The sequence below is a fragment of the Enhydra lutris genome, unplaced genomic scaffold (assembly GCF_002288905.1).
Source record: "Enhydra lutris kenyoni isolate GAN:26980312 unplaced genomic scaffold, ASM228890v2 scaffoldscaffold21, whole genome shotgun sequence".
NCBI classification, from domain to species: Eukaryota; Metazoa; Chordata; class Mammalia; order Carnivora; family Mustelidae; genus Enhydra; species Enhydra lutris.
In genome coordinates, this window is record NW_019154105.1 from 34119043 (window position 1) to 34135240 (window position 16198).

Sequence of the window (16198 nt, forward strand, 5' to 3'; positions counted from 1 at the left end):
TCAATGGTGTTACAATGTATGTCATATGGGGTGTCTTGTTATTTTTGGTATATGTGCTGACCAATTAAGCACATGGCACCGTGTTATTTTAACCTATTATTTTTCCTGAGATTCATCCAAATGTATGTGTACACTTTGTAGTTTGCTCATTTTTCACTGCTAAAATGTGATGGCATAACTTATATCCAAACAGCACTGTGAGGGTCATTCTTGAATATGTCTTATGGAGGACATTTGTGAAAGTTTGAGTTTCTTTAGAGTTTAGGCTAAGGTAGTTATGTTTTAGATATGAAATTGCTACATTAAGGGGTATGAGCTTCATCAGTTTCACTAAGCTAATGTAGAATTATTTACCAATATATAATCTTTGAAAAAAAATCTATTTTACACCCCCTCTGCAATCTGGAAACCACCATTTTGTTCTCTCAATTTAAGAGTGGGGTTTTTCTTTTTTTTATCTTTTTATCTTTTTTTTAAATTTATTTGTTTTGTTTCTCAAACCATATAGGAGTGAAATCATATGGTATTTTTCTTCTCTGGCTGACTTATTTTACTTTAGGTCCATCTATGTTGTTGCTAACGGCTAGTAGTTCTTTTTTATGGCCGAGTAATATTCCTGCCTGTGTGTGTGTGTGTGTGTGTGTGTGTGTGTGTGTGTGTGTCTGTGCATGTGCACGCATAAAGTACATCTTCTTTATCCATTTATCTATCAATGGATGCTTGGGTTGCTTCTGTATTTTGGCTATTGTAAGTAATAACATTGGGGTCATGTGTATATAAATAAACATAAGGGTCAATGCATTTTTTCCAATTAGTGTTTTTTGTTTGTTTGTTTTTTGTTTTTTTGATAAATATCCAGTAGTGGAATTACCAGATCATATGGTAGTTCTAATTTTAATTTTTTTGAGAAATTTCCATACTCTTTTCCACAGTGGCTGCACCATTTTGCATTTCCATCGACAGTGCTTGAGGATTTTCTTTTTTCCACATCCTCACCAACACTTGTTTCTAAGTGTTGTTTTATTTTCACCATTCTGACAGGTGTGAGCTGATAGCTCAATGAGATAGGAAATGAGATTAGGAAAATGATGAGTGATGTTGAGCTCTTTTCCTGTGTCTGTTGGCCATCTGCCTGTCTTCTATGGAAAAAATGTTTATTTAGATTCTCCATCCATTTTTAAATCAGATTAGTTGTTTTTATAGTGTTAAGTTGTTTAAGTTCTTTATATATTTTGAATGTTAACTTCTTACTATATACATTTTTATCAGTAGTGTTTGAGTTTCCATTGCTTCATATCTTCACTAATTATTGGTGTCATCAAAGTTTTAAATTTTTATTTCAGTGTGCATAAAATGACATTCATAATGGTTTTCATATGCATTTTCTTCTTAATGCAATTGAATATATTTTTGCTTTTTTTGGTTGTTCATATTTTCTATGATATCACTCTTCATTTTTTGGTCCATTTTTTAAATTGACCTGTTTGTATTTTTCTTATTGATACTTACAAGTTCCTTATACAGTTTGGATACTAATTCTCTGTTGGTTGTACCTGTGACAAAACTTCTCTTTGTTTGTAGCCTTTTAAAAACTTTCTTTTTGTGATATGGAAGTTTTAAGTTCTTAATATAATTGAATGACTTTCTGTTTTGGGAGGATGTAGGGAGAGTCTTGTCTTACCGTTGTTTTAATTTATATTTCTTTGATCACCAGTACAGCTGAACATTATTTTTCATGTTTACTGGCCATTTATATTTCTTTTCTGCCCAGCTTTTTAATGTTCCTTTGCCCACTTTCTATTGATTTGCAAAGGACTTCATCTGTTGAAGATATTAACCTTTTGGCTTATTTGTTGGGAATATTAACCCAAGTTTTTCATCACTTTTAAATTTTGCCTCAAATTCCCTTTATTATGTATTTAAACATATTTAAACCTATCATTCTTTCATTGTTTTCACTTAACACTTTAATTCATCTGAGATTAACTTTATTGTGAAGAGGTGACATTAATTAACTATTCCTCCTGTATCCAGTGATTTATGATACCATTATTATTATACACTAAAATTTTCATGCTTATTTGGGTCTATTTCTGGGCTGTACACTTTGCTGTGTTAATTATGATTAGTTTATTAATTCTTGCCCAAGATATGTACTTGTTTATTTTTATCTTTGTTGTAAATTTTACTGTTTGGTAAGGCAAATTACTTTGATTAGTCCTCCTTTTCAAACTTTCTTGGATCATCTCAGAATAGGCATTCTACATTTAGCCAATCAAACACTCCACTTGTTTCCCAGAGTGTTATCATATAAACAAGGTGTAGCTTCTCAATCTTCAAAGTATTGGAAAACACGAAATACCATCCAAACTTTTCATGGATTCAGAAGGAACTGCTGAATGCTCCAGGATCAGAGCTTGGGATAGTAATTCATGCTGGCCCATGGAGAGTGGGAGTGTAGTGCTTCATGAAATGTTTATGGGGCTTCCTAGAGTTATACTTCAGTCACTTTCCTGCCACAGTATTTTCTAAACCAACGGGGCTCACTGAAATAATTCTCTGGCTCCTTGGTGGACAATAAGGAAACCAGGTTTTCTTGGATAATGTCATTATTCTTGCTGGAAAAATGAAATGCCTTGATTTAGTGTTGTCAGTGAATCTGTTAGCAGTGAAATAATATTGTGACATAGGAATCACTGCACTGTGCCCTCAGGGTCATTTCCCCATTGGGGTGGTTAGAAAGAGACCCTTCCTTTGTTCAGGCCTTTGCTGTTGAGGTTGAGAAAGTGGAGGTCCCATTGTGAAACAAAACTTGGGCTGGACAAACGTGTTATCAGGCAGGCTACTTTTTCCCAGCTCTGGAGACCAGATTTGGGGAGGGTAGAGGGGCTTTGGGAGTGTCGTGTGTCAGGGCAGAGGTCAGTGGGGCTCTGCTGGAGAGACCCTTTAGCATCCGTTCCAGCAAATGCTAAGATGCCCAATGTCACGTCCCAAGAGCCAGCTCTTGTCTGTCTTCTCAGAGAAAGAAATCAAATCCTAGGGGGTAAAAATGGAATTCTAAGTCCATTTGAGAATTTTTAAGTATACATTCACTATAAAAAGAATGTTCTGCTCCCCCATTTGAGTGTCGATTAAATTCTGCCAAATTCCAACTCTGCTCAGAGGTCCTCCTTGTTGGTCTCGTGTGAGGTCCCAGACACGAGAGCCGAGCGCAGTTGAATAGGAGGTTAACCTAGTCACCGCTGATTGGAGATGATTGATGAAATACACAATTATGTAACATCTTATACTCATCCAGAGTAAGTCACTTATTCCTATTATACCTCATTTCTTGTCTATGGAATAACGAGATGTATATATACATGCCCAAAATGCTGGCTTTTAAAAAAGATTTTATTTATTTATTTGTCAGAGAGAGAGAGAGAGAGAGAGCATGAGCAGGGGGAGTGGCAGGCAGAGGGAGAAGCAGGCTCCCCACTGAGCAGAGAGCCCTATGTGGGACTCACTCCCAGGACCCTGAAATCATGACCTGAGCCGAAGGCAGACGCTTAACACACTGAGCCACCCAGGCGCCCCAAAATGCTTTTTGATAAACGAAAAGATGCTGGCACAACCACCTTTGATGAAATAATGCTCAAGAAGTTTAGGAAAAGTTCTACTTTGTTATGTATAAACATTTTCCTGTGGTTTCGAGTCACTCGGGAAGAACTATTAAGGGGAAGGGCATGGTTCGGGAAAATGCTGAACATGGGGGCTTCTAAAATAGCCGTCTTTGGGGACAATACACGAACAATGCTGCCCGAAAGTGTTACGAATCGTAGCAATACAACTGGCTGATCGACGGCTCTTTGAGCTTCTTTCCCGGAATGACCCAAGACCCTCCGAAAGTAAGTATTTTCCTCAGTCATTTCTTGGTATGTTTGTCAAAGGAAATGACACTTAGGAAAGCAAGTGTGTAGCAGCTAATGAAAAAGCCAAGAGAAGATTAACTGTGGGTTGTAAACAGGTGGCCTGAGGACAAAGTTAGACTTGCTGATATATTTTAGGGGGGTCTCACAAGTTGGCTTGGCACACATTGGGAAGTGTTTTGAATTGTTGTCAACATTTAAAAGGCTGCAGATTTCATACGCAAACAATTGCTTGGAGTCAGGTAGCCGCCTCTTTCTTGAGACAGAACTGTTCTTTTGCCCATTTGCTATAGTCTACACCACTCTATTCTCCGCTTTTGGTTCCTACAGTACATAACTGGTCCCTCCAGTCACTTGAGTTTGTAACCCCCTGACTCTGATCATGTCAAAGGTTGGGGCGGGGTCCTTTGTGGTCTAAATTTGGACTCCACCAAGAAGTCCTTAAGTCTTGAAGCAAGTCCTGGAAAGCAAGCTAGTCCAGCAGGTCTGAGGTAGAATGTTATTCTTTTGGTAAAGACATGCTCTAGAGAGCACATGTGTGATAACAATCTTCTCTTTGTAGTTGAACAGAATCTCATTTCAGTAAGGATGGATATAGGCCACCGCTCTGAGAGCTACTCAAACTCTCTCAGGCAAGGGAAAGAAGTCACTTATCTATGGAAAGGGTGGCAACCACTAGCTGCCTACCGCACTTGGCAAAAAGAACCAGAATACGAATCTGTGGTAGCAATTAGAACACTGTGTCTTAGAGCGACGGGAGCTTTCACAGAACTTGCTTGCTTTTAGCAGCACAACTTACAAATCTGGGACAGAGGGCCAGGGAAGGTCCATGTGTATTGTGGGAAGTTCACGGCATCAGAAGGAAGCCTCTGTTTTGCAGCAAATTTCCTGGTTCAACAATGGAGAAAAAAAGCCCTCAGTGAAATGACTCTATGTAGACAGTGAGAGGGAACATTGGAGAAGCGCTAAGGACAGTGGCAAAATCTAGCGACTTCAAGGGGTTGGCTTGGTTCTCTCTGGCCAGTGCTGGAAATGCTCCAGCATTTGGTTGTATCAGATAATTTCCACTGGCATTTGCAGGGTCTCTCCACCAGGAGAGACCTGTGTGTCTCAGTTCAAGGAGTCTGAATCCTTCCGTGGAAGGCAATTCCTTAGTGACTCCTACAACCAGCTGCTAAGTTCGATTTGCCTTAAACAGCTGACCTCAAAAATGGAACAAGATGCATATGCAAACATGCTTCATGGCCATCATCTGACTACGTAACCCCAGACCCGAAGCTACAACGGAGCGAGCCTGATTCTCTCTTCCCCAAGTCCGAAAGCTGACCCCTCCTCCCTACCCCCCAATTAATAGAGTACAAAGTTGATTTGAGTATTTTATTTATAAATGTACATATACTATAAAAGCTGTTGCATTTTAGACAACTTTTAATTTTTCCTTTTTTTTTTAACTATTTCTCAGAGGCATTTTAGAATAAATATTTTTAAATGAAGGTTAGTATAACTGATAGAGAACATTGGCCCACCCAGAGCAGTAACACCTTTCGGACGGACTCACATACGAGGTGGATCATTTCAGTTTGTTACGTCTTACACTGTGTATAGATAACTAGAATAGGTCTTGCATTAATAACACTACGTAGAAAGAATGAGGAAATGACATGGTTTGCTAGTTAGTGAAAAACAAAGGGTTACTCATTTTTTCTTAAGAAAGAGAAAGGACTAGCTTTTGGAGCATGAGGGGAAAAAATCGTATATTTCCTCAAGAAAATAAATCACTCACTTGCCTCATCTGCTTTTTAAACAAGCGCATTTCCATCGTAGCTCAACAGAGCAGAGCTTCCCCCCCACCCCGGGATCTCAAAGATTATTTGAAAAGAAATAGATCATACTCGCTATGCTGCATTGGAAAAAACAAGATCTAGTCTGCCCGAGATGCCATGTAACAGACTCCAAATGAAATAGAAATCAAGTATAAATAGAAACAGTTGGCAATTAGAATTTAGAAAATGTTGGAGATTATTCTGTGCTGGTGACTATTGTTCATTATGGGAAAGCACATTTCGCAGCTGGAGAATGGGGCTTTATTTTTCTTGACTCGATTCAGGCTTCAATACATGTACAATGAGGCTCACTAAGAAATATGTATAAATGGGTTTGTGAAACCAGATGAGAATGTGCATTATTCATATAGTCCTTACATAACAGATGGAGTTACACATGTAAAAAGTATTCTATAAAAATCGGTTATGAATGATCATATTGTACATGTTTTGTGCATTATTTGTGGCAAAGTACTCTGCTAATATCATGCAAAGTGTAAACATCCACATTATCAAAATATTTAATAAAACATGCAAGTGGTTAATCAAAATATTGAACTTAATCTGTACATTTTCAAAACCTTTAAATTTTTTTTCTATTTTTCTTTTTCTTTTTTTTTTAATTTTTTTTTTCCTGTAAAACAGCGAACACCTCCACGAGAAGTCTTAGTGACTTGGAAGTGACTTCACCTCTCTTCAACATACTGTGTCCAGAATTCATCACTGACTATGTGCAACAGCTTCGCATTTTCTAAGGCACAATTTTTTAATGAAATGATGTGTAAATTCCAATCTAACAACAGCTCTTCCAAATGACAAGATGTTCAAACTACCTCCAGTGGCTGAGGGAATTTCTGCACTTACATGGAACCCGCATGCAGAGAACAGTCTAGCATGTAAATAAATAATTGCTAGCCCTACTCAATAAGACACAGGAAAAAAAATTATTGCTTACATAAACAGAAAAACATCTACTTAATCTCCTTGTATGACTACATTAACCTATTAGGAGTATATCCATAGTCTACATTCACAAAATGTCATCTTCACTTATTTGCCGTCATTTTAAGGCAGAATAAATAGTTCCCCTTTCCCCAGTCTTAAAGAAAAACAGCCTGGAGATCTAAAACGTGATGCTTTTTAGTAACTGGAGTCCTTTCTTGGCCAGTGGAAACTCATCACACAGGGCATACAGGAAGCCGGCTCTCCACAAGAGCTCCGCTCTAAAGTTCTAGAATTGTCGACAGTCAAGAGGGTTGGTGATACAGGAGAACGGGAGAGGGCAGATGTCCACTGCGGTGGGCCGGGTGCACTATGAGTTGGAAGTTCTTGCTGATCGCACGTCGGTGGCTCAAGATGACATATGTCATTGGGTTCTAGGAGGAGGGTCTTAATGCTTTGCTTTAGACACCTTTGGGCCCTCAAGAAGAACTTGTAGGCAAGGATGAGCCCTGGTCACACTTCATGATGGACTGATCTTGGTGACAGCTTCCAAAGGCCTCACACGGAGTCTCTTATTCAATCTACAGCCTGAAGAGAAGCAAGCACCAAACCCCTCCTGGCTCTCACTGACCCACCACTCTTCTGGAGATAAAACTTCCTCACAGATTTGGGTAAGAACTTTGGAGACGATGACTGAAATATTTCCCTATGGTTTCTTCCTACCCTTGGGCAGTGTCCCCACGGAGTAAGTCTAGCTGATACTGCAAGGGTTCGCTTTAACAGACCAGCCTTTATGAATGACAGAACTTCTAAAGCACACAAAATCTAATACTAACGGCGCAATAATTTATTGGTAGGACTTCCACCTCCAAAGGTAAGTAAGAGATGTCTCGGGATTACAGTATGTAGTATCAGACTAGCGTCTCTGCGTTAAAAACAAGTTATAGCTCAGAGCTCTATGGTGTGATTTTTAGTTTCTGAAATGCATGAATGCTAGGCTTCCATCTTAGAAGACGACACATCTCAAATTGGCATGTCTTGCACTTTCTGCAGCTCAATTCTGTAAACAAGAAGTGTTTAATTCCTAAAAATACTACAACGAAACAAGTTTATTGCCTCATTCATTTCAGGAACTCTCAGAAAAGAGAAGAACCCATTTGAAACCATGAGCCTGTTGGCCCATGGTAAGACCTTCGTGTGAACTACAGGATCACGACACTGTATTTATTTGTTTGTATGTACTGTGCAAATGCAAAACCAAAAGAAAACAAAAATCAAAACCGAAACGGAAAACCAGGAAGAATGCAAACACTGTGCTACAGAAGAACAGATACCATCTTTTAGAACAGCCTTTCTGAAATTAGATAAACACCAAGGAGCCCCCACACTTGGGATTTGGTGAAATGGTCGCCAGGAGACACCCTCCAGAAAGAAATGGTGAGTGATCTGCAAGTTTGAAAAGCACATCACAACATTGTGGGCTGGCCAGCACCTGCAACAAAGAACACGGGGTAGTATTTGGTTAGAGGATGCAACACTTCTTGCCTCAGGGCACTGGTAATGACCTCTGCCCAAATCTCTTCTCCCTCTGAGGGGGAGTTTGTCCCCCTCTGCTGCTCCAAGTGTGGCCCAGGGAAGAGAAGTACTGGCGTCACCAGGAGGTGGTCAGACAGGCACTCCTGAGTCCCATTCCAGAACGTAACAAGGAGTCCTGGGGATTCATCTGCCCTGTCAAGTTTGGTTGAAATCCTCTGGATTTCACCCTTAAGCCAAATGATCTTCGTTAAACTCCCTACCTTGTCTTCTAGGGGCAAATAAGCAAGAAAATATTCTCTCTTTTCTGGTCCTTTAGGTTTTGGTTTCTAGAAGAATAAATACATTGCAACCAGAGGCATGTGACATGGGATTTACATATGGACTCATACACATTTGCTAGATTTAGTAAATAAAAACACAGAACACCCAACAAAATTTGAGTTTCAGGTAAACAACAAATTAAAAAAAACTAAAAAAATTTTTTTTTTTTTTAGTATAAGTATATCCCCATGTGATATTTGAGATATACTTGTGCTAAATCCTGACCATGGAATCTTTGGGACCTATAGTTACTGAAAAAAAGATCATTGCTTATCTGAAATTCAAATTTAATAGGGCAAAAACATTCTAATGGGGGCATCTTCTATTTTATCTGGCAACTCCATCTAGAAGGATGGTTTGGGTTCCGTATTTCCTGCTGAAACCTTCACAAAGTTTCTCTTTCGTTGGAGGCACTAGAGTTGTAATGAGGCAATCGCAACACTGGAAAAGACCCTGGAGATTTTGCAATAAATGCATTTCACCAGAATGAATGACGGAACAGACACAGAGACACAGTCACCCAATACCCAAGCACAAATGGCATGAGTTAGCCACGTGATGGCTTGATTTGTGGCAGGTGATTTGTTTTGCACTTCCATTCCCATTTACATATGAACTTAAAAACTGTTTACATTGCTTTTAGGAATTGCATTTTAATATGCTGTTATGCAATTTCTCCCCTCCAACAGAAAAATTTCATTTAAATGTGACTAGTTACTTGAAGAAAATAGGATTATATATCCAGGCTTTATTATTCCACACAATGAAATCATTTTGTTTCACTTAGAACGCCTATGATGTAAACCATCCCTTCCATCTACCCATCCCCCACCCAACTCATATCAGAATCAAATAAAAAAGAAAGAAAAATGATTTTTTTTAGCCATTTCTTTCCATTCTGACTTTTTTTTTTTTATTGCATCTGGGATATACTCAACAAATTCAACTATATTTATACTTCTCGAGCCAACTATTATCTTCTCCACTGATTCACATTTAAGCTAATATATTTGTTTCTTCTGACACCAAGAAAGAAATGAGCACTATTCTCAGATATGCTGGTCATTGTCCCTGTCATGTGTTAAGTAAAGTTTAGCCCCAATATAATATTAATATCTACCTGGAAAAATAAACATGAAAGAAGAGTTAGGAAAAAACAACTGGAAAGAAAGTAGTCATTATTATTCAATATGAAAATATTAAGAAGCTATAATAATTAAAACTATTCAACACTTGAGAATTAGTAGGTTAATAAGACATAATAAAACATCTAGAAATAGATCCAAATACCTATGGGGAACTTAGTTTATGAGAAAGCTGGCATTTCAAATTAATGAAAAAAAAAAAAAAAGGGATTCTTCAGTTAAATTTGCACAACTTGTAACTGGGGGGAAAAAAGTTTGGATATCTATCTCAGTTCTTGTCCCAAAATACATTTGTGATGATCACGTAGTTACATGTGAAAGAGAAAATAAAGAATAATTCTGGGAGAAATCCCAGCTAAATCCTTGAAGTAGTGAAAGTTTTTCTAAGCAGGACACAGAACCCAGAATCCAAAAAGGAAAGAATAAAAAAAGGTATGTTTAATTACTTTACATGAAAATCTTTTCTATGAAAAAATGTTCACAAAGTAGAAAGACCTATGACAACGGCAATAAGCAACAAATATAAAATCAAGGGAAAATGTCTTTACTTTAAAAGAACTACAAATCAAGTATTAGCATGGTTCCATGGGCAAAGGATAGAGAAGAAAGATACATTTTTTTAATAGCAAAAAAGAAATAGAAATGGTCCATAAACAAGATGTTCAAACTCACTTAAAGACATACAGGTCAAAACAATGCAATTTTCCCTTCCCCATGCAACACAGTGGGAATTTAAAAAGTCTGATGTGATCCAGAACTGACATAGCCATGGAGAGAGAAAGAGGCTCTCTTACAGACTTTGCAGGGAGAGTGCACTTTTCTGGAAGATAATTAGACAAGTTGTCTGAAAATTTTAAAAGCACATGACTGTTAACTCAGCAGTCCCAGTGCTCAGAATCTACCCTACAGAAATGCTTTCGACTGTTCATGAGGACGTCTGTACGTGGATGTCCACTGGGGCCTTTACCAGAACATATTAAAACACTGGAAACAACCGAAGTGCCCATGCACAGAGAATAGTCTGAAATTACGGCAAGTCCACACAATGGGACTGTATTCAGGTATTAAAAAGCCATCTAAAAGCATGGGGAGATGAATGTTATATGAGAAAATGACTAAAAAAAAAATTGCCATAATATATCATTAAATTAAACACAAGAGCAACAAAAGTAAAGGACACTATGTGATTATCTTCGTGAAATAAAAAAAACAGAACATAGGCGGGTAGATGTATCGCACACATATGGTGTGTGTGTGTGTGTGTGTGTGTACACACATACAAATGTACATTCTAACCTTCTCTCTAAGAAATAATTAGAAAGTGATTACAGTGGTTAATTTTGGAGACTTTCACCTTTAATTCGGTGTGTCCCTAAACAACCCTATTTTCTAACCTTATACCATTTATAATTTTATTGACTCATTCCTTTGAATGTCTATAGACATCATCTAGGCAGAAAAGTAATATGCCTTCTTGCTTTCTTCTTAGTATCCAAAGAAAAAAAAATTTCCTAGTATTTTGCATAAAATAAAAAATTTAAAAATCATGTTACATTGGGGAGGGTATGTGCTATGGTGAGTGCTGTGAAGTGTGTAAACCTGGCGATTCACAGACCTGTACCCCTGGGGATAAAAAGATATTATATGTTTAAAAAAATAAAACTTAAATTAAAAAAAAAAATTAAAATTAAAAATCATGTTAGTCTACCTCCAAATCACTTTTTTTTTATCTTATGAGACTATTATAATTTGTAACCTCATATAGGTGATTATAACTCCATGGTTCTTGTCTTTAGATTTGGAATTAAAAGCAGTTAAGGTCCTTCTTATTTGTATACACAAGAGAAAATTGCTGGCCTAGATCCAAAAAGCTAGTTTCCAAAAGAAATGACAATTAATCACCCACTCTCTCAATTAAAATAAAAATCTGGATGAACATAGGTTGCTGTAACCCAGACGTGGGCTCAGGTTTGTTCTCTGTGGATATCCTTCAAGCACTTTAAATTATGAAAGAAATTCAGATTTCCAGTACAGTTCAAATCTGGCTCAACAGTCCTTCAACCTAAGAGCACCCTCTTCTGGTTCCATGATTCACATTCATCTGGTTCATTGAGGTTGAGAAAAGTATTATTTGTACAAGAGGATAGTTAAAATCACTTTGGAATATGGGAGAAAAGGGCTTAGTTTTCCATTGTAATGTGTAAAAATAAGCAAATAAAAATCCAGTTTAAATAAATATATTTAATTACTATATATATTATAGATATATATATACTTTTGGATCATACATGGTATACTATTTCATTTGTTGCTCATTTTAGTTATTTTTTACTATTTATACCATATTTTACATGTATAACACATAGCATAAATTGATATCAATATTATATACTATATACATATAATTATATAAGATTAATATCCATATATAATATGTGGTATCATGGTTCCATTTTGAGGGCAGCAGCTCAAAATTGGGAATTGTTTTGACTTTAAGTCAAATGTTTGTCATAGATCAAAACCACCTGGGTTTGATCTAATTCTTATTTCCTACGATTTTATTAAAAGAGGCATATACTTCCCTAACTGACTAAATTTATAGCAATAAAACAACTTAATTTCAATTTCACTCTTCAAATCTTCAGTCTTGCAGATTTAAAGACCCATGTAAAAAAGCCTAAAGATGTTCCTTAACTTACTTTGAGAAATAAGAAAAGATTCTTGAATTTCAACTCCTCACCTCCATTGTTTTTATTTTTATTTTATTCAATTTTTGAAAAGATTTTTATTTATTTATTTGACAGAGAGAGACACAGCGAGAGAAGGAACACAAGCAAGGGGAGAGGGAGAGGGAGAAGCAGGCTTCCCGCTGAGCACAGAGTCCAATGAGGGGCTCAATCCCAGGATCCTGAGACCATGACCTGAGCTGAAGGCAGAGGCTTAACCCACTTAGCCACCCAGGCGCCCCTCCCTCCATTGTTTTTAAAGGAGGAATTTCTAACTGATGAATTTGCTGGAAGGCTCCCCACCAGAAGGACAGTACCTCGGAGATGAGCCACTGGCTGGCTATTTGCAGATTTTCTAAACAGCAGCTGGGCAACAGTGCCCCCTGGTGCCCTCAAAACCAACGTGGACTGTCTACAGTAGGAGACCCAGACACAGGATTAGGGGCCGACTGCTCAAATGAGCTTCAGGGCCCCAGAGACTGGGTACGCTCTGTTTATGTACTAAGGCATTTTGAAGGAGTATGGGGCAGGGATTCCAGAGAAGTAGAACCCCTCATCTTGGCTCTAAAGGAACTTTCACGTTAGCTGGCAACAAAACCAGACCGTGTCACACAACTCCTGACTGTAGGGCATGCAGACATTGAGGACACGGTGCTTGAGTTGATGAACACTGGAGAGCCATTCTTCACACTGACGCCATCCCAAGTGGTGCTGGCTTTCTAAAGATATGCCTCCACAAATGAACAGTGTTTCACAGATCTTGTGTCTTCCTTCTATCTCCCCAAAATCTCTATGGTGAACTCAAGCAACATCTCAAACTTGGTTTTACCTGCCTGGTGTATTAACGGATAAAAATAATGTTTCTGGATAAAAAGAATTTGGCCACACTGTAACAGTAACTTCCAGTAAGAAACAAGTGGTAAATACGGGTTATTTCCTTATTGTTTCTTTTCCCTACGTGCTAATAAATCCTACCCTCAGGGTAGATGTGTCAATCAATGAGGGAACAGTTGAATTTCTAAACTGGGTCCTGCAGAAGGCATGTGACACACTCGTCTCAAGGTATCCTGTGTCTGCCCCCTGGTACTTACTTCTGGATCGCGTGTAGCAATCATTACAGTTCAGAAGACCATTTCGAATCCTAACATCCGTCCCACTCACTGCATCTCCAAGCTGTCCTTTACAAATCCCACACTGTAGGGCAGAAAGAACAGAAGTTATAAGGTGCACAAGGACTCATTTCTTTATAATGCTTAGTTATGGTTCACACAAGTACGCAACAATCGCTTCTACAACCTCCACATTTGTTGAGCATCTACTATATGGAAGACGTTGTACCAGAGCTGACTCACAGCAACAACACACTTGTAGCATTTTATCCTAACTCCTTGCATTTTACAGAGAAGGACACTGATTCTAAGGCTCGCTGACTTGTCCAGGATTGTAGAGCTGGTAGGTGGTGTCGAGTTGACCCCCAATCAGGATGGAACAACCATTCCAAACAGACGACATCCTAGTGGTTTTAAATAAACACACGGCCAATGGGTTATCAATTCAAACTTGATAATTGTGAATAATCTTGAAATGCTTTCCATTACCGTTGGCGAGTTCTGCCAGATCAGAATGACTAGGAAATGGCTCACCTCACATTTCCACACTGAAAGCAGTAACGCCCACTGCTACAAATCCAGCAGGAAAAGAATACCTTTCAGCACAGTCAGCCTGAGGAGGCATTGCTTAGAACGGACAAGGTGGAAACGGAGGTTGTTTCAGAGGCCAGCCTTTTGTGGTGGGTTGGGGGGATTAGGACCCAGCTCCAAAGAGGACCAGCCCCAGATTCATTCTCTGAGGTCACCCAGCGGGTAGAGGAAAGCTTCATCCAAATTATGTTATAAGCTCCACCGACTTCCAGGGTAGGGGGTAAATCTAAGAGGCGATCTGCCTTAAAGGGTCAGATCAGCTCTAGGAAGTGAATCATTAGAGAGAATAAAGGCTTTGATAGCTAAGAAGGCCAGTCTCCTCTCCCTTGAGAAACCGCGAAGACTCTTTGCCGTCTGGATTATTTCAAGTTCGGGGAAAGTCTCTGAGAACAAACCGTGGTATCAGAGCACATTATCTTGGCATTGCCGGGAATTAAAAAGTATATTCTTTGAGCCTCAAAACACTCCGAGACAAGTGGGGATATACATTGTCTAGCTTCATTTTACAATGAGAATATTGATCATTGGAGTCTAATTAACGATCCATATTACGTTTTACTCAAGGTAAGTCCTGTTTTGCACTAATTACTAATATGACTAAATTAATAATTTTGGGACTTTACTTGCTTTCTCTTAGCTTATAGGTAAAGTGGGAGTTATTTTAAACCCATGCAAGTTTACTTGATAGCTGAAGACACTACCGACAAAGGAACAGGACAAAATTCGAGAGAAAGCACGGTAGCTTGGTGAAGACAAAGAAATGATTCTTACTCAGAGTTCAAGGGTTTAGCTTCAACATAAGATATTAACTGGAATTGTGTCCATGAGTTGGGGGAAAAGAAAAAAAAGAAGTGCTAATAGAGTCCCAACTTGTCAATTTCATAATAAATGAGCTAGAAGTGGTTCACCTCCTTACTGGTTCACCTCCCCCCTTATTGGCAGGAGATGTGAGACTAGGAGCGAGGCCTCTGCATTTTCAGCAAATGGGTCAATTCCTTCATCTCTGCTAGGTTCAGAGGAAATCACGGTGAGCTGGACAGATACGGCCCCCACCCTTAAGGAGGTGTGAGGAGGTGATAATTCAAGGATGGTGATAATTAAGGATGGTGTGAGGAGGTGATAATTCAACAATGAAACAAGTGAGTGGTAAGGACCAGGAAAGCCTCTCTCTAAGGACTGTAAAGGAACTGACGTCGTCTGGGGGTCAGGGCAGCTTCTCAGAGGGAGCGATACTCAATCCATGATTACGCACAAAGGCATTCAGAGACCTACGAGGAAGCAACTAGCTGTTAGCCACTTAATTGATGGAAAATCTTCCATTCAAAGATAACCTTTCTGTGAAGTCACAAGAGTGTCAGAAGCGGAAAAGATGCTACATTCCAGACACGCTGCACAAATCCATTTTGCTTCTTCTAACCTGCCGTCCCAGAGAGACGTGTGAGAGGAGAGTTTCTTCCTGAAGGGTGGGCTGGCTCTACGAACACTTCTGTACAACCCAGAGGGCCTGGCCTCACAAGCAGAGGCCCGTCAGGATTTCCGGGAGGAAATTTCTCAGCACAGAATGATGCTAGAAGATGCTAGAACACATACCTCAGAGAGGAGGGCGGGCATACGTACCCTAAAGCACTGGATGTGGAAATAGAGATGGAGGGTCTCGATGATCATGGCGGCTCCTTTGCCCAGAGGGAGCCCACAGGACGAGCACAGCTTCTTCCCGCTGATAGACCTGGGTTTCAAAATATACGGAGTAATAAGACGTTCATCTAGAGTAGCTGGTCAAATGCACTAACATGTAGCCTCAAGCAAAAAAAAAAAAAAAAAAAAAAGATGGATTTTAACATCTTAAATATAAGATGTATATATATATGATATAGATATATATCTATATAGTATAGGATATAAGATATAAACCATGGATGGTTTATATCATGAATGCAATGGCAATTACTGAACTGATAACGAGCAGGAATTAAGCATCAGATACAAGTTGCAAGCGGCCTGTTGGACCCAATACAACAGGCCTCCGTCATGGCACAGAATTTGGGGGATGTGTGTGTGTGTGTGTGTGTGTGTGTGTGTGTGTGTGTGTGTGTGTGT

At 38.9% G+C, this 16198-nt stretch overlaps 1 protein-coding gene across 7 annotated transcripts in view; it reads right to left on the minus strand.

Annotated features, from left to right (window-relative positions):
* Positions 1 to 5302: 5302 nt before the first annotated feature.
* Positions 5303 to 16198, minus strand: part of LOC111149208 (LIM and calponin homology domains 1) — a 103630-nt gene continuing 92734 nt past the window's right edge. For all 7 annotated transcript variants that reach the window (XM_022506151.1, XM_022506157.1, XM_022506154.1 and 4 more), the window contains 3 exons: positions 15719 to 15827; positions 13493 to 13595; positions 5303 to 8165 (listed from right to left, as the gene is read on the minus strand). In XM_022506151.1, the coding sequence (XP_022361859.1) occupies positions 8140 to 8165; positions 13493 to 13595; positions 15719 to 15827 (238 nt within the window). In that variant the 3' untranslated portion in view covers positions 5303 to 8139. The remainder of the gene's footprint in view (positions 8166 to 13492; positions 13596 to 15718; positions 15828 to 16198) is intronic.